This window comes from Plasmopara halstedii (genome assembly GCF_900000015.1).
Source record: "Plasmopara halstedii genome assembly, contig: Scaffold_2061, whole genome shotgun sequence".
Classification (NCBI taxonomy): domain Eukaryota; phylum Oomycota; class Peronosporomycetes; order Peronosporales; family Peronosporaceae; genus Plasmopara; species Plasmopara halstedii.
Window position 1 is genome coordinate 1,448,204 of NW_020188969.1, and position 17,717 is coordinate 1,465,920.

The 17,717-nt window shown below is 47.0% G+C and overlaps 7 protein-coding genes across 7 annotated transcripts; 4 read left to right on the forward strand and 3 right to left on the reverse strand.

Annotated features, from left to right (window-relative positions):
• Nucleotides 1-6,129: 6,129 nt before the first annotated feature.
• PHALS_02822 (uncharacterized protein) lies at nt 6,130-6,657 on the forward strand (the record flags this gene model as incomplete). The annotated part of the gene is made up of 4 exons (XM_024717273.1): nt 6,130-6,212; nt 6,286-6,316; nt 6,383-6,464; nt 6,533-6,657. 4 exons carry the CDS (start codon nt 6,130-6,132, stop codon nt 6,655-6,657), a joined length of 321 nt encoding a protein of 106 aa, XP_024582788.1.
• A 74-nt stretch (nt 6,658-6,731) lies between these two features.
• Nucleotides 6,732-7,304, reverse strand: PHALS_02823 (rpp14 family protein; the record flags this gene model as incomplete). Its single annotated transcript, XM_024717274.1, has 3 exons — nt 6,732-6,865; nt 6,937-7,074; nt 7,151-7,304. The coding sequence occupies 3 exons, from the start codon at nt 7,302-7,304 to the stop codon at nt 6,732-6,734; spliced, it is 426 nt and encodes a 141-aa protein (XP_024582789.1).
• Nucleotides 7,305-7,371: 67 nt separating this feature from the next.
• On the forward strand, nt 7,372-7,872 carry PHALS_02824 (nucleic acid-ob-fold-like protein; the record flags this gene model as incomplete). Its single annotated transcript, XM_024717275.1, has 1 exon — nt 7,372-7,872. The coding sequence occupies one exon, from the start codon at nt 7,372-7,374 to the stop codon at nt 7,870-7,872; it is 501 nt and encodes a 166-aa protein (XP_024582790.1).
• A 117-nt stretch (nt 7,873-7,989) lies between these two features.
• PHALS_02825 (FOG: TPR repeat) lies at nt 7,990-9,252 on the reverse strand (the record flags this gene model as incomplete). Its single annotated transcript, XM_024717276.1, has 1 exon — nt 7,990-9,252. The coding sequence occupies one exon, from the start codon at nt 9,250-9,252 to the stop codon at nt 7,990-7,992; it is 1,263 nt and encodes a 420-aa protein (XP_024582791.1).
• A 228-nt stretch (nt 9,253-9,480) lies between these two features.
• On the forward strand, nt 9,481-11,698 carry PHALS_02826 (WD40 repeat-containing protein; the record flags this gene model as incomplete). Its single annotated transcript, XM_024717277.1, has 11 exons — nt 9,481-9,546; nt 9,618-9,672; nt 9,753-9,946; nt 10,006-10,107; nt 10,162-10,407; nt 10,481-10,552; nt 10,617-10,706; nt 10,769-11,178; nt 11,241-11,306; nt 11,375-11,445; nt 11,514-11,698. The coding sequence occupies 11 exons, from the start codon at nt 9,481-9,483 to the stop codon at nt 11,696-11,698; spliced, it is 1,557 nt and encodes a 518-aa protein (XP_024582792.1).
• Nucleotides 11,699-12,140: 442 nt separating this feature from the next.
• Nucleotides 12,141-13,115, reverse strand: PHALS_02827 (purine nucleoside phosphorylase inosine and guanosine-specific; the record flags this gene model as incomplete). Its single annotated transcript, XM_024717278.1, has 1 exon — nt 12,141-13,115. The coding sequence occupies one exon, from the start codon at nt 13,113-13,115 to the stop codon at nt 12,141-12,143; it is 975 nt and encodes a 324-aa protein (XP_024582793.1).
• Nucleotides 13,116-17,016: 3,901 nt separating this feature from the next.
• On the forward strand, nt 17,017-17,643 carry PHALS_02828 (snf7 family protein; the record flags this gene model as incomplete). Its single annotated transcript, XM_024717280.1, has 1 exon — nt 17,017-17,643. The coding sequence occupies one exon, from the start codon at nt 17,017-17,019 to the stop codon at nt 17,641-17,643; it is 627 nt and encodes a 208-aa protein (XP_024582794.1).
• Between the last annotated feature and the right edge of the window lie 74 nt (nt 17,644-17,717).

The window sequence follows — 17,717 nt, forward strand, 5'->3', positions numbered from 1 at the left end:
GACCAGAATTCGTGGCGTATCCGTCGAATCGGTGCTATAATACAGCAATTTATCATTCAACGGGTATTGGTGCGGCCGTGCACGTTGTCGCGCCGACACTTTCTTGTTCTATTCTCACAGCGCCTGCTTCCGAGAGCACGTAACATTGCTAAGAACATATCATTTCCCACGTATGTGGCGCAAATAAGATACGTCACGGACGACGTCACCGTCGTGCCATGAGCAAACTCATAATCTAGTCTTCATGAGAACGCATCAGTCAACGCGTTCTGCTTTCCTGGTTTATACTTCACTCCAAAGTTTTACTCTGAGAGTCGCCTGACCATCCTCTGCGAGAGCTGAGGCGACTGATTCACAGTTCATAGTGACGCATGATCTGTGTAGATCACAAATGGCTTGGATCCAAGCAGGTGAACCCTGAACCTGACAAGTGCAAACTTGATCGCAAGTAATTTCTTGTCGTGAACTAGTTAGTTCTTCTCTGCAGCCTTGAGCTGGCGAGATTCGAACGCGGTCACTTGATCTCGCCTTCAGCCTCTGCTTGCAGCTGCGCGCAGTCTATGGCAAAGTCCGAAGCGTCATAGACGACACTTAAAAGACGATCGGGATCTTGCAAGCTCCAGTATTGGTGCGTGATGGAGGCTGTCTTTGAACCTGTCAAAAGCCTCAAATGGTTTAGTGTCCCAACACAATTCCTTATCTTTCATAGAAAGATTCGACAACGGCCGTGCTTTTTCTGCGTAGCTCTTGCTGAACTTGTGGAAGTAGTTGGCGAGGCCAAGCCACTTGCGCAATTCTTTTTGGTTCTTTGGAACCGGCCAGTCCACAATGGCCGTGCTTTTTCTGCGTAGCTCTCGCTGAACTTGTGCAAGTAGTTGACGAGGCCAAGCCACTTGAGCAAGTCCTTCTGGTGCTTTGGATCCGGCCAGTCCACAATGGCCATGACTTTAGCGGAATCCGCACCAAGGCCACGCATCCCGATGAAGCTATTCAAAAGAGGGTCCCTTTGGCGCCGAAGATGCACTTGTCTGCATTGCATGCATTCAGACACCGCTCTTTAGTGGACGATATGTCTCACTTCATCCGTCTTACCATGCTCCGCATGACTGTGGACAAAGATGTCGTCGAAGTATGTTTGTGAATACGCCTGGTGGGGCCTGAACAACTGCGTCACAAGACGATACATGTTGCTGATGCATTTGACAGCTCTTGGGGCACCGCCAGTCACTCCCAGAGCATGCCGCTTGGAATAGTCACCGCTGTCAGCGGAATATCACTAGCTCTCATGGGTCAATTCGTAATACCAATATACCAAGTCGAGTGTACTGTACTTTGTACAGCCAACCATATTGTTCTGGAGAACACCCTTCATAAGTATCGGTATCTGTGCCAGAATGATAACAGCGATATGCTAATTGTAAGCATGAACGATACGCCAATTGCCGATCGGTTTCTGGATACGAAACGTGGGTATCGAATAAGGAGACTTGCTCTCACGCATCATTCCTGCATCGTGCTTCGCATGGAAGTAGGCGTCATTGACGTAGAAAAACTCCTTAAGCAGGGGCCGTTGGCGCGTAACGCAGTATTTGGTTACCGGAACCAGACCGATCGCATGATACACACATCGGTCCTAAGGTAAGACCTACGGCGGGTTTTTAGAGACGACGTCTTGTATTTCCTTCTCCAAAGGATAGTACGGATCCGAGGGATTCTTCAGTATCGAAGATCCACTTCGTGTGCTCAGCACCCTCATAGCGTCCTCCGGATCAGCTTCATCTACAAGTGATCTCCTCTTCCGGTCGTATGATGATCAGTTAGCCTAAGTCGCCCAACCTCCAACTTCTTTCAAGAACATCTCGTTCAGCTCGAGAGGAGCATCCACCGCTGGAACAGCCTAGAGGCTGACGTTGCCGTCTTCGTCCGTCGTCATAGTGCTGACGAGGGTGTACGGTGGTGCGCTATCGACTACGGTAGACAGATCACGCTCGGCGCTTGCAGCTAGCACGCGATGTCGCTCCCTAATAAATTTACGTCTAGGCGAGACCAGTGGGAACACGCACTCAACATTGTCCAGTGTTAGCCCCACTTCCTGCTCCACAGAAGCCCTGATGTTATTTACAACATCTGACGAAGAGCTGCTAGTCCGCAGTCTTCGTCCAGTGGACAGCGTGCCACTCCACACACATTTGAGGGGCCATGCCCAAGATGCCTCGGACCTTGTCCAGCCATGCCACTAGTGGCATGCATCGACTGCAATGAAACGTGAGCAGTGCTCAGTGGATTACGTGCCACTCCACGTGCACCACTGGAGTTTCGCTCGCGATGCCTCGGATCTCGTCCGACCATACCACTCGTCGCATGCAGCGACTGCTGCGATACTTAAGCATTGCTCACTGGTTAATGTGCCACTCCACGTGCATCACTGGGGCCTCGCCCTCGATGCCTCACAACTCGCCCTATTAAGCCACGCATGGTACGCAGTGACTGATCCAATACTTGAGCAGTGCTCAGTGGGTTACGTGCCACTCCACGTTTAGCCCGCAAGCCATGCTCGGGACTCCTGTCCGATAAACCTTCGGTTTTCGACAACTCGGATACTCCGATATCCAGCACATTGTCCGTCCCGGTCAGTGCCCGCGCCAATAGCGCTTCTGCTTCCTACCAGCAGAGGTGAGTTCATGACCCACCAAAGCTCCACCAGAAGATTTGCACGAAGCTCCAAATGTCTTCGACCTCCAATCATTCTATGGCTCATGGTGTTCGAACCATGCCATATCAATGACAAGGTCATACCTTGAATCCAAGTCTCAGACTAAGCAGCGTTTCACACGGTCGCTTTTACGACCAGCAAGCCCGGCTTGCATACACGTTCCGTGTTCAAGAGCAGGGTGCTCTTCGGGGCCGGGACTTATTGCCCTTTAGCTCTTCGAGGCACAACATATTTCAGTTCTATCCCGGCCCTACTAAGTTTTGTCGTTTCCCCGCGACAAGACCAGACTGTTTTGAAGCGGGACGTCGGTTTGATAAATCTTTACGCGCCTTGTGCATGGGACAACCAGTCCGAATGTGACGGGTGTCTCCACAGACAAAACACCGTCGGGTGTTTAAAGCTGCCCGGCAGCTCGAAGCTCTGACCCTCTGTTTCTCAGCATAGCTGAGATCCATTGACTCAGGCCAGCTCGACGAGCTGTGAGGGGATGCATGCCAACCAAGTCGCGACGACTTAAAGCTGAATCCGGCATTCAACGCCACATTCACCACTTCTGCAAGAGAAGACGGATGCACACGGAAGACTTCCATTCTAGCCACGCCAGTGCGGAAGACCCCCATAACGGCGGTCGCTGTGACCACCTCAGGAAGATGATCGGCTGATTTTCCCGCAATTCGATTTCTTGAATCTTGAACAAAGTCCAGCAAATTCTTCTTGTCCTGTTGGGCGGTGAGAAAACGCGATCGCTCGAATTATGCCTGACTAGGTGTCATAAACATTCTAAAAATTGCAGCTCCAGCTCCGTCCGGGAGGGGAACGCCGCTTCAACCGAAGTACCGCACGTTGGTGCCCATTCACGCGCTCGGCCCCCGAGCTTGGAGATAGCTAGCGCCACCCGCTGTTGCTCGTTCTGGAGCATGGCGGATGCCATATCCATCTCGACCTCCCTCACCCAGAGCAGCAGATTCTTCCCATTCTTACCCTCAAAGGTCTTAACGCTAACAATGAGTGGCCTGGGTCGGGAGGAGTCATCCGTCGACGACGGCGACGCTGTCGACATCGACATCTTCTTCTCTAGGTGCTAACTAGCAGAGTATTTTCATAGTTAAAATACGCCTCTAGACGCGCATTTATCGTTTCGGGTCCTTGCGAAATAACGAGTTCCACGTCCTCAGGGCCAAGCAATGACACCAGATTTTTAAGCTCATCCTGCATGCCCTGGAACAAATAGATGAACTGTTTCATCATCACAGAGAATCACTCGTAACGACTCAGGCGTAGATTGACTTCGAGTGCTACCAAGTGCAGCAAGACTGCGGGGCTGAGGAAGCTCTTTGCTTAGAGGAATCTTAATTAAGGTCGGCGACCTTCGTTCTATACTTAGATCCAGTACTGGTGTAGCGGATCGCAATCAACTTACTCGAAGAGTAAGTAAACATTTACCCAAGTATAAGTAACTCTCCCGTTTAAAATCCCTGCTGTTTATATCTAAATCTATAGGTTTTCTTATTAATATAATATAACCTAATTAAATGTATAACTTCTAACTGTTTCAGCCACGTACTGACATCTTGTTTAAGTAAATCTACACCATTGTGTGGTCACGTCATCTTGAGCAACGCACACCATTGTGTGATCACACCAACTTGTGTGTCCACCCTTCCTACCAGGGTACGTAAAACTTCACCACACTGAAAGCTTATCAAAGCCAGGTCGGAAGAGAAAATACATGATACTCAGCGAGCGCTATGTAAATATGTCTGAGTTGTTACGCACTTCATGCGTTTGAGCGAAATATTGAACGATAAAGCGAGATCATCGATCTCTGTTCCTCTCGCTTGGTACTACTGACTTATACCATGCGAGCTACGATCTCTTACGTCATGAGGCGACATCAAGCAACAAGATAGCTATAACCACTTTGTTTGCACACCAAAAGATGTTACTCAATGTAAGCAGTTCGTGTCAATAGGTTAAATCTTGCTGCGTGTGTTGGCGCCTTTGGCCAGTGTGGCGGTTCAGGCAGAATGCTGGCTGTTCCCAAGAATGAGCTATAACTGCGGTCTTTTGAAAGAGGTGACCGATGATACCGGCCTTGTTGTCTTTGTAGACCGTCTGAGCAAGATGGGCCATCTCGCTGTTATATATTTGGCACGAATGCTACCGAGCTTTTTTGCGATAAAGTGATTCGGCACCCGGAATGCCGGTAGCAATTGTTGAGGATCGAGTCTTGCAGCTAAGTTTCGGTGAGCTTTGTTCATGTTGTTGAACACCAAATTAAACATGTCCATCGCTGACTATCTGCAGACTGACAACCAGATGAGACGCGTTATTTGCGAGCAGGAGAAGCTATTGCGAAAAGAGACTGTGGGTCTAAAACGGAGTGCTCGGACTCCTCTATTTCGCGTTGATTATTGCTGTTAATGCCGCTACAGAGCTTACGTCGTTTTTGCATAAATGGTTTTGTCTATTTTTTGAGTGAGGAAGAGATATTAGATCACTAAGAAAGAGGCATCCAAAACACTCATGCGCACGAATTGCGCGATCCATGGCTGTAGGCTGTGGCAGAAAGACTAGGCACACACTATTACAAACTCGCGATGACGTCTAGCTTGCATTAGCCTTGAAATTGGCTCTGCGGGCCGATTAGAAGATTCACTAAGGCCATTTATATTTAAGCGCACCTAAGCTTTCTCATTGAGAAATGTTTCATGGTCGTCCTCTGCGAAAAGTGTGTCTTTTTTCTCAGATGGTCCTTTAGCCACAGGAGCACGAATAGGTGAGCACTCCTAAGGCATTTGATGCTCTATGAGTATGCACTACATGTTACAAGTGGAGGAGAACATTGTTTTAGCGTAATGTTTTAGAAATATACAATAAATGTAGCCCGGTGTGGTCCTTATCATGGTGGGGAAGGCTATAAGTTACGGTGTGCGTTCCATAGCTAGGTGTACGTACATTGTCACCAATGCCTGTGGGATCTCACAAGTATCAAATTTAAGTACCACAACAAAGCATGATGTTAAGTACTCGATATATTGATAAGAGTGAGGGAACGTTGTGGACAAAAGATTGGTGGACAACTGAGTCGCTAGTCTCACGCTAATCATTACATAGCGTTTCTTGCTGTAGATTATAACCAGATTTATTCCAGCTAATCTTGTTTTCAAGTACAAGGCACTCTAATAGTAAGAACCAAATTGAATATGTACCTGACAGGCTCTCAGTATCACACTTCGGTGGAGCGTAAGACCCATCCTCAACAAGTTTGCTAGTTACTGTTATGATGTAATAGGTTACGTACTCCGTTACCTCACAAAAATACACTATTTTTTAACCAATCGCGCCACACCACACGACCATAGGTAAAAAGCAGATCAGTCGTAATTGAAGGCGGTAAAGTTACACACTTCAGGATGGCGGCGCGCAACCTGGTTCGATTTTTGAAGTCGGCCAATGTGTCCTTCTCCAGCTTTGATAAGCGAGCGACAGGTGCATGGTTAGTAGCTGCGATGTTGGTCTTTCAATTACCGCTTTTATGGCATGGAGTGATTATTTGTGCGTGTTAAAAGCGAATTCTATCGGCAGCTGGCAGCAGAGAAGGTGACCTAGGGCGCTTTAACGAAACATAATATAAGGTCGTTTTAATGGGCGATTGATACATTACAGACTCGCAAGGTGAACCCGAAGGCCGAAATTGCTTTTCAACCTTCACTTACCGGCTCGCTGCCAACAATCAAGTTGGAATTCAGTACGTTGATTTGCATAAGCGATAGTCACAACAGCGGTATATAATTACTAACACGCTATTATGTGAAGTCAATGGTAGCACGCAGCTGATGGAGGTACCTGACAAAAATGTGCTCGACATTTTCGAAGATGTGGATTTTTTTTGCTCTCAGATTGAGACCGAGTATGAGGAGCTGGGCAAGACTATTGATTAGACAGTTCGTAGGGAGGAGCAGTGCATAAATACACGCAGAATTTGAGACGGCTGGAGCGCTTGTCCAATAAAAAACTATTGTGGATCCACCAATGCGATTTCTGCCTGCAATTCCTGGTCAAATTGGGGCTGTGAAACATACAAATTTAAAGCTTGAGCGCGTTCTAAAGAAAATGTTAGCAAATGCTTCCTGCATATACGACTCGAGCCTGATCAATGAAGCATTTTTCATATAAATAGTCGATTCAGCGCAACACAAACTTTACAGAATGGAACGAACCGCATACGCGAGCAACCCGAATGCTGATATCTTGATTTTGGATATCCGTCACGAATACCAGTGACGTTTCCACCATCTTGCACACATCTCGTGCGCATCGAATGACTGCGAGTCTAGTTTGCGTGTTATAGTATAGCACTGATAGCAATAAGAAACAGCAAATGATTACACAGCGTGAAATAAGTGTTTTTGCATTCTATCAATCATTGCCCACCTTGAAATGTGTACTGTGATAGACCTGAGCCAAAGTCCCCGTAGCTTTTCGCGATTGACTCGCGGATCGACGACGTAATATCTTCTTTTTTTATTGCCAGCTTGCGGGCAGCCGTTATCTCCACCAGTAGATAACGAGTTTTAAGACGTACCATGTCAACTTCTGGGCACTGTGTTTTTACACAAAATTCCAATATCAATTTTTTTCGCTATTCAGATAAAATGAGCAATACTGCCATTCCAGGCCAGCGGCTGGCCATTGCGGATGGTAAGCTGCAGGCTGGCAGCGGATGCTATGTTCGCGATGGCTCAATTTTTGCGTCGATTTTTGGCAATTGGTGCATATCGCAGGAGGTTGTGGAGGTTACGCGGATCAACAAGACGATAGCGTCAGCACAAGTGCTTCGCCTCGGCGACATTGTCATTTGCCGGGTGGTAAGAATAACGACGCGACAAGTAATGGTTGACATTATTTGTGCAAGCGAGACGGTTTTGAGGGAATCCTTTCCTGGCACGATTAGATTAGAAGATGTGCGGACCCACGATACTGACAAGCTAGTGATGGAGGAGATTTTCTCTCCTGGCATACTCGTGAAGGCTGCGGTGCTGTCTTTCGGGGACACGCGATCTTACTTCCTTTCGACCGCCAAGCCAGGACTCGGTGTTGTTCGTCACTTTATGGAGAAGACAATCGATTTGAACAAGGAATATGTTGCAGAATAGAATCAGAGAAGGTAAAGGACTACCGTCGAGCTGCAGCTCGTCGAGTAATATACTTTTGTGCTGTGCTGGATATACATTTAAAAATTACCTACAAATTTCTTAACAAGCGGTTCCAAATCAATCGTCATCCTCGTCTTCCGACCCCTCCTCGATGATTTCAAAACGGGTAAAGGGTTTGTTCGATGAGCTGCTCTGCTCAGGCTGCAAAATGCTTACGCTTTGATTGCTTCTCTCGTGATATAGCTCATTTTCCTCTTCTTCCTCCTTGATAATTTCGAAGCGCTGGGACGGCTTCTCGTTTGCGTCGTTGCCTGTAAACAAATTTTGGTTGCTCTCGCAAACGCCATTGACATCCACGTGTTTTACCTGGGCAGCTTTTAACAACTTTGCCACCTCCCGATTCTCGGGGTCTAGTCGCAGTGCTTCTTCAAAATCCTGTATCGACTCAGCATATTTCCCTCTTCTGTACCGTGTCATGCCACGGCGACTCCACCCCTTCAAGTAAGCTGGATTGAGCAGAATAGCACGCGTAGCATCATCTTCAGCAGCTGCAAAGTTTTTCAATCGTAGATGCACAAGGGCGCGATTGGCATAAATTATGGCATCGGTGTCGTCATAAGCAATGCTGCGGGTGTAGTGCAGCAAGGCTGTCTCAACTTCATTTGCCTTAAAGCAGTCATTTCCTTTTTGCTTCTCATACCCTGCATACAATTTTCTTGTTTCCGGCTCTAGCTTATCCAGTTCCACAGACTTGGACAAAGACTGAAGCTCTTGCTTTCGAGCTACCAAACGCATGTCCTGCTCTGCTTGCTGCTGTCTAGCTTGTTGCCGCGCTCGATCAGTTTCTGCATCAATATCCTCAAGTGCTTTATCAGCGTCATATTTTTCCCACGATCTGAAATCGTACGCCGAAATCGCCTTCAGGCTCTTTTCCTCTGCCCTTTTGTGATTGATTTTTTCTGCCTGGTCCCTTACAAGCTCTGATTGCAACGCTTTCTGACCTCTGACAGGTGGATGCTCTCGCTTGAGCGGAGCTTGTCTTATCAATGCCTCATTCCTCAAGTCCATTGCAGCCGCCCAACTGGCAAGCTCATCCACCTCGGTAGTCACTTCGTTGGCTGAAAGTCTCGAGCGCATACTTATGATTTTCTTTCTCTCTCGTTCAGGCAAAACTGCAAGAATGCGATTCTCAGTAGCTTTCTCCAGTTCTGGATAACGGCCTTCCTTTCCCGATCGGAGTGTCACAAGAATTCCCTTTAGCTCATCAAGATTAGTGCATCTTTCCACAAACCCATAATCCAGCATCTCCACGTCAATTGTTTTTGGCTTTCGATTGTGCAGCGCAAAGAAATCAGGTTCTATTGCTGTGGCAATCGTCATTTTTATCTACACCTTGTTGCAATATCGAGAAATGCGAATCCTTTCTGCGTCGCTTCAACTACAAGAGTGATTGCTCATTGGTTGAAGTTTATTAATATCTAAAGCTCCGCGGGCAAGTCAGAAGGAAACTGCAGAGTTATGGACAAAGCGAAGGCTCGAGCCCCGGCAAAATGCCTTATTTCAACACCAAATGCGACGCTGCCTTCCGCAATCATCACCACATCAACTATGACTAGCCCAGAACATGGTCGAGCATCAAGGCATGAAGACAGCGGACTGATGTCAGACGAAGATGTGCGTCATTACCGCGCAGTAGTTTTAAATGTCAGAGCACCGAGGCGCTGATGATAGTAACCTCTGTATAGTTCTATGATGCTCACGAAGACTCGGATGCAGGTGGTTCACGCCAAGGCTCAGCAGGTGTGTTTGAAGCAGCCAATGAGGCTTTGCGCGGCTCAAACTCGGTATCTAGCGTTGGGGTCACTAATTCTATGCTGTAGCTTCAAACGTACCTGCGTATTATGTATCTCCCATTCACGAGATGGCGCATAAGTGGACTGACTCAGACGACAGTAAGTACATTGTAAAAAATAAAGACACCGGTGAAGTCTTCGACATTCGAGATCTCGCCAGCATGCCAGCAAATTCTTACTCGATTTTTCCGAACGATTTCTTAGCTCCGCAAGAAGAAGACGTTCGTACCTTACTTCATCCTGAACGATGTGAATACATCTGATGAGCTTTGTCAAATAGGTCAAACGAACAAAGAGCAGGCGACCTTCGCTTACAAAAATCATGTCCAAGTTTCCAATGAAGTCTAAAGTGAAGGAGCCTTTGAAACGGAATCATGTCCCGGTAATTTTTATAATGCTATAGCTAAGAGTCTGATTAACTGGACGACCTTGACAGGTGACGTCGTTTAAGAAAGAAAAGAGGGAGTTCGAGGACATAAGCTTAGCACAGACAATATCGAAGCACATTGGCACCATCTGGACGATTAAATTTAGCCACGACGGTGCTCGTCTTGTGTCTGGTGGTCAAGATGCCGTGTTACGTGTTTGGAGGGTTCAGATTAGTTCCGACGAAGACGCAAAGCTGGCAAAAGAAAGCGATGAAAAACAGATTCTAGACACTGAGCCAGAAAGATCCTACCAGGTATGGTGTATTGACGTAAGTTTGAAGGCTAGATTTCCCCCGTGTTGACAACAAAACGTATTGAACATGATAGGGGCACACAATGCCAATTGTTGATGTTTCTTGGAGTCGCAGTAACTTTATTTTGTCGGCATCGATGGACAAGGTTTGTAAAGCAAGAACATTTTTTCAAGGTGAACAGTACCCATAATTGTTTGCTACGCATACAGACGATACGATTGTGGCACATTTCACGCGAAGACTGCTTGCACGTTTTCCATCATCCTGATAGTGTACCTGCAGTAGACTTTCATCCGAAGGTTATTTCATCTCATTCTATGCACCCATTAATGTTAGATTGAAGTGAGCTCATTATTGTCAGGAGGACAGGTATTTCCTGTCAGGTTGTTTTGACAACAAAGCGCGCGTTTGGGACATTCCGGATGGCTGTGTGGTTTCATACGTGCAGACACCAGTAATGATTACTGCTGCGAGCTTTAATCCGAGCGGTACACGTGCTGTTGTTGGCTTGCTTAACGGTCAATGCATCTTTTATCAAGTCAACTCACATCAGCAGATGAATTACTACACACAAATTGAGTGCCGAAACAGCCGAGGGTCCATGAGAAAAGGGCGAAAAGTCACGGGTATCGAGTTCGATCCAGAAGGCAAATATTTTCTGGTCAGCACAAATGACTCGCGCATGAGGCTTTTTTCGGTCGACAATTATTCTAGAATATGCAAATACAAGGGCCTTGTCAATGGCCATCTTCAAATAAAGGGAAGATTTAGGTGGGAGGGTTTTCGAGATCAGCTTGGTTATCATCTCCTTCTGATGTCATTTGTTCTTCTAGTCAAGACGGCGACTTTGTAATTTGCGGATCTGAAAATGGCTCTGTTTACGTTTGGAACAAGGCGAGGTTTGTATTTTAAAGGCTGTAATCGCTGTCATTGCTGGATTAAGTAATGCTTGATTTGCTTTATATAGATATCTTCGGTCGATGAGCATAGTCAAAAGCAGCAAACATGATCGCAATTCCTCCTATGAATCATTTAGTGGTACGGATGATTGGAAGTTTTGTCGAAATATTGCTTTTCTTTTCTAACTGCTTTTACTTTCTTTGTAGCTGCCGATCCTCCAAACGGCATCGTCACGGTTGCCTTGTTTGCCCCAGCGAGTACTTTTGCCATGGTTAAGTCAAAACTTGAGGCACGTGACGATGTGAATTCGAACGCATGCACGGGATTGATTGTGAGCGCAAGCTACGACGGGTGCATTAAATTTTTCGAGCGGTCGTTTAAGAGCGTGTAGTCGATAAAGTAGCAGCGAATAGTTTAAACTTTGTTGGCTTCAATGTTAGACGATTGTGTTCTGTAAGATGGTTCAGAAAACAAAACAAATATCACAGTGCTAGATGAAAATCTGCAACCATTAAAGAAACACTTCGTATCGAAAGCAAGAACAGTAGCTCGTGGTATGTCCAGGACCTAAACCTTGGTTGAGAAATCAAGCCTAGCACTCTGTCAGAGAAATTAGCACACCGTTTTTACATGGCAGTAATTTAATCTTTGATGTAAAAAAATGCATTGATTTGCATGCCTGTTCAATAACGTCACGGCAGCATACGTCTTTTAGATGTAAATATTATGGGCGCAGATGTTCAGTCTACTTCTATAAGTTAACTTATTCAGATCGTCGAAACGCAGGCAATAATGATATTTCCGAATAAACGTCTTTGAAAAACCGCGCCGCTTTACGAACTCATTTGTTTTCCAATTGCTACAATCAGATCACGCACAAACTTCTCGATGTCGTGTTGCGTAGCCTGAGCAGTTTCGAGGACCTCACTATGAGAAGCTGCCTCGCGCTCTTCTCCAGGAAAAAGCGCTTTGTTGGTGATTAAAGACAGGCCAATAACTTTGAGACCACAGTGCACAGCCACTATCACCTCAGGTACTGTGCTCATGCCGACGGCGTCGCCTCCTACTAGTCTAAGAAAGCGGCATTCTGTTGGTGTCTCATACGTCGGCCCAGAAACAAAGCAGTATACTCCTTTCCGAACCTTGTGCGTAAGGCCAAGTTTTTCGGCCACATTAAAAGCTAAATCTTGAAGCGTCTTATCGTAGCCGTTCGACAACGGTGTAAACCTTGCACCAAAGCGAGAGTCATTAGGTCCAATCAATGGGTGCTGACCCGACATCCCCGGCATATTCAAGTGATCGCTGAGAATCATCAAATCGCCGACATTAAAGTCCGGGTTCAGACCTCCTGCGGCATTGGTCACTACCAAGTATTTGATGCCCAGTAGATACAAGACACGAATGGGCAGTGCCGTCTCGCGCATTGCATAACCTTCGTAGCAATGGAAGCGACCTCGCATACAGACAACACGGACCCCTTCCAGATCTCCAAAGACTAACTCGCCGACATGTCCTTCCACAGTTGCTCGTGGAAAGAGTGGAATATCCTCGTATTTAATAACCTCCTGGTTAGACAAACACTTGCTAAGTCCCCCCAAACCGGTTCCACACACAACGCCGACAAGTGGTCGAGATGTAACATGTTGCCGAAGAAATTCATATATGACATCTATGCGCTCTTTAGGAATGACTTCATCGGCCATTTGGCCAGTGGAAAGGCGACGCACGTGGTGCATCGGGCTCTCCTCGTTGGCAAGCGTAGCGATAGATGTAACAGTGCTTTGTTCGCAAGGACTTGTGTCATCCATACTGTGGCTGTGGTGCTGGCGAGTCACATGCTTAGAGTGCGACATCGGCTTGAAGGTCGCGGACTTTACTTCGCGGCTGTTGTATTTGGCGACTATTTGAAATACGGTTTAGCTTCATCGTATTTCTTAACTGTCGAATTTGCATTTTGTGCAATTTTGGCATCTTTTAGTCCAATAAACACAGAGAATATTTATGTAAGATGATGTGTTTGTCCGCAGTGACTTATTGCGAATCAGTGAGCCCGCATGTTGCCCCGAGGATGTACACGCCTGGCTCGAGCAGACGAACTCTCTTGTCGTCGGGAAGTGCACGTCTCACAATCATCATAAGATCGGCACCTCCCCTATCGTACAAATTCTTGCGGAGAGGCTTGACGCTGAGCACCACACCGTACCGTGGGACTTCATTGGAGTAGTATGTTACAATCTCGCCGAGCTTACGAAAGTCTTCGTTTCTGATATGCGTACCCACACACCGTGGTCACTGCCACCGGTTCTTCGGTCGTAAACGAGGATGTTGGTGGAGTAGTGGTTGGAGATGACGGCCCGGGTATTCGTCGTTGTCTTCACCGGCGTCGACGCCATTGTTGTTGCCGTCTTCGTTGTTGTCGCTGCAGATCACGTCGTCGTTACTTTGGCTCACCAAGTTCAGCTCCAAAGAATTTACAGGGGAAGCAACATCCTGATTGTTGCGGGCGGCAGCATCGCTTCCACCAAACACCACCTCTGATCCCTTACTGACCTCTTCCGGACCCTAAGTTTGACCCCGCTCAGGGCTCATGACCCTTGTCTCCTTTTTGGGTGCAGTCTGCGACAATACAGCCTGCTATGTGGATTGATTTTGGGGTGGGAGGGGTCGGCTTGAGGTGAGTGGTTCTGAGGAGCGTTTCCACGAGACACCATTATTGAGTCATCAGCGTCCTCTTCTGGACCCTCGGTCTGACTCCTCTCAAGATTTCGGGTGCATCCGGAGACCATGCAGTACGCTGGGCGGAGCTCGACTTCGGGGCGAGGAGGTCGGCTTGAGTTTTCTGGATCTGAGGAGCGGTCGGCGGCAGTGGGATATCCGTAACAAGTTGCTGATATTTCTTGAGTTGCTGGAGCAGGAGCTGAGTTTTTTTGAAAATGAGCGTGTCGGATGGTTGGCTGGAAGACCACCTCAAAACTCTGCCAAAATCGATACCCTTTGATCATTAGACCGTGAACTCGGAATATTCTAATAGTTAATCCCCCGCACAGTGGTGATACCTGAAAAGCGTTTGACAAACATACTATAGGCCGGGTTAGTCTTTACCATTTGTACCAGCTCAAACATTCGTTCAATGACGTCCTCCGCGGGAAGGCGTCGTTAAAGGCAGTGAAAAAGTTGCGCATATCGCTTGGATCGCTGCGAGCGCTGGTGTGGGTTGGCGTCCGTCGAATAGACACCAATCGCGGTCGGACTGCAATAAGTGAAGTGGAACAGTGCGAAGCGTGTACCTAATGTTGTAAGGGGTTGCACGTACCCTTGTATGAAAGGATGGGCCACACAATATGGTGTGACCGTACACAGATGTGAGTTACACAAGTCAGTGTAATCACACATTGGTGTGGCTACACCGTAACAAGATGCCCTTCGTGGCAGGACTGCATGTTACTATATGAGTTACTATATTTGTAACAGGGTTACACGTACCCTTGTATCAAAATGGCGTGTCGCACAATATGGTGTGATTTACACAATGTAGTGTAATTACACAATAGTGTGGCTACACCGTAACAAGAAGCCACTATGTGGCAGGATTGCCAGTAGTAATGCACATGCTGCTATATTAATTAGGTTTTAATATATTAATTAAGTATAACCAAATTAATTAGGAAAACGCAAGTTTGATATTGGCGGCTCTGCCGCAAAGAAAACAATTAAATACAGTTTCAGTTTTGAACGGAAGAGCGTCTTTGCCTTGATTAAGATTTTCAAGTACTATGGGATTGCGGATTGCGATCCGCTACACTAATACTGGTTCTTGTAGTGGGCGTAACGTCGATGACCTTAGCTTAGCTTCCTGTAAGCAAAGAGCTACGGCAGCCCCGCATTTGGTAGCACTAGAAGTTAATCTACACCTGAGTCGTTACGACTGATCCTCTGTGAAGATGGAGCAATACTCCAGTTTGCCCCAGGTCATGCAGGACGGGCTTAATAAGCTGATGTCCCTGAGGGCGTGGAACACCTTGTCTCGCAAGGTCCCGAGGCGATAAGCAAGTGCCTAGAGGCGTTTATGAAAATGCTCAGTTAGAGCACCTACAGCAGAAGCTGTCAGTGTCGACTGCGTCCATGGCGCCACCGTCGACGACGGATGGCTCATCCCGACCCTTGCCGTTCAATGGTGAGCATTTAGACCTTCGAGGGTAAGGTGGAAAGTACCTCATTGCTCCGGGTAGGAGAGGCCGAGATGGCTATGGTATCCACCATGCTCCAGAACGAGCAACAGCGCGTTGCGCTAGCTATCTTCGAGCTCGGTGGTCAAGCGCGAGAATGGGTACGGACGTGCGTTACTTCGATTAAAGCGGCGCCTCCCCTGATCAGATCCAAAGCGTCAACTTTTGCGAGTGTTATCGCCGCCCAAGGCATATCGCGTGCGATCGCGTTTCCTTGCTGCCCGACAGGGCAAGAAGTAGTTGTTGGACTTTTTCGAAGAGATTAGGACCCTCATGCCGGAATGGCAGCCAATCATCTCTTCGAAGCGGTCACAGTGACCGTCTTTATGAAGGGTCTCCGCACTCGCGTGACCAGAATGGAAGTCTTCCATGTGCACCCGTCTTCTTTTAAAAAAGCGGTAAATATGGCAATGAATGCCGCTTCAACTTGAAGTCGGAACGCCTTGATTAAAATTTACACCCTCAGAGCTCGCCGAGTGGGCCTGAGCCAATGGATCTCAGCTATTCTGAGAAAAAAGGGAGAGCTCTGAACTGCGGAGCAGCTTTAAACACCCGACGGTGTTTTGTCTGTGGAGACACCCGTTACCTTCGGATTGGTTATAACCGACGCCCGCTTCTATCCAGTCGATTTTGTCGGGGAAACGACAACACCCAGTAGGCGCTGGGCGCGCTACTGGGGATGAACTGAGTTCAATTGAATCTCAAAGGTTCTTGTAAAACACGCAAGGTCGGTGGCCTGTGCACTGTGAGCAGTTAAATGCACCGAAGGATCGGTATTGATGATAACCAAAGGTCTCCGTGAAAGAGAAGTATCCGGTGTTGGCATCACATCAAGCAGAAGAGTCCGTTTTATTACCGAATATAGAAGGGTCAGCATATTCATTATTACTTTAGATACATGTGATTGTAATATATTTTGCTCTTGTTTGAGAAAATTAAACTAGATATTTGATCATTTTATAGGATCTCGCTCTGGGTGAGGCACACATGCCCTCTCCTTTCGCGTTGAAAACGCGAACTCCTGAGACATAGCTTTTTCTGTGCGAGGGGCATGGCCAATTCGTTGTTAGCGGCTTGAATGTGGTCTTGCTTTATTCTACTCTGGCATTCTGTTTGGCTGGCTTGCTCAAGTCATTAATTTGCGCCGGATCGAAGTAAAGCAGCTTTCAAGTCGAAGAAGCACTAAGACACTTACAATGCGATTGGTACATAGATTAGAGCATTTATCGATTGTGCCTCTCTATGGATCAATAATGACTTAAAAGATTGCAATATTGCTCTGCAGGCTCGATGTACCTTTACAACTTTAACTGTCAATATTCCACATTGCCTTCGAGTTTTTATGAACAATTTCCTCAGGTAATTAATTACGTAGCGTAAAAAGTCACCACCTGAAATACGTGAGCAAATAAATATCAACGACACTAGCAAATTAACATTAATGTTTCACATATGAGTTTCTGCTAAATACGGAAGACAGATGATGAACATTTTCTCGCGCAAGAACAAGCTGGAGGATGAGCTGTTTAATATGAAGTTCACGGCTAAGACTTTACTGCGCAATGCTAAGAAGTGTGAAAAGAATCAAGTTGTGCAGAAGGCCAAGCTCAAAAAGGCCATCGAGCAGGGCAACATGGAGGGGGCAAAAATTTATGCCCAAAACGTAATTCGAGAAAAAAATCAGGCGCTGAGCTACCTGCAGCTAGCTTCTCGCATGGATGCTGTAGCGGCGCGTGTGCAAACGGCTATCAGTATGGGACAGCTAAAGGCCAACATGAGCGGCGTTGTTCAGGGTATGGACACGGTTATGGAATCTATGAACGTGGAGAAAATCTCGCAGACAATGGATCAGTTCGAAAAGCACTTTGAGGACATGGACGTGCGATCAGCCTATATGGAAGGAGCTATGAGCAGTGGCACGTCGCTCTCGACGCCTGCCGACCAAGTAGACGACCTTATTCAAATGGTCGCAGACGAAAATGGACTTAAGGTTGCGGGTCAACTCGACTCTGCGGGTCTTGTTAGTACGGAATTGCTTGCTTCAAATTCTGCACGCGAAAAAAAGTCACAGGACGATTTATCCATGCGGCTTGCAGCGCTGCGGAAGTAAGACCTGCATGGAAGCCTCTTCGCCTTGTAGTAGCATACATTCGATCCGCTAAGTACTATGAAACCAAGCTTTTA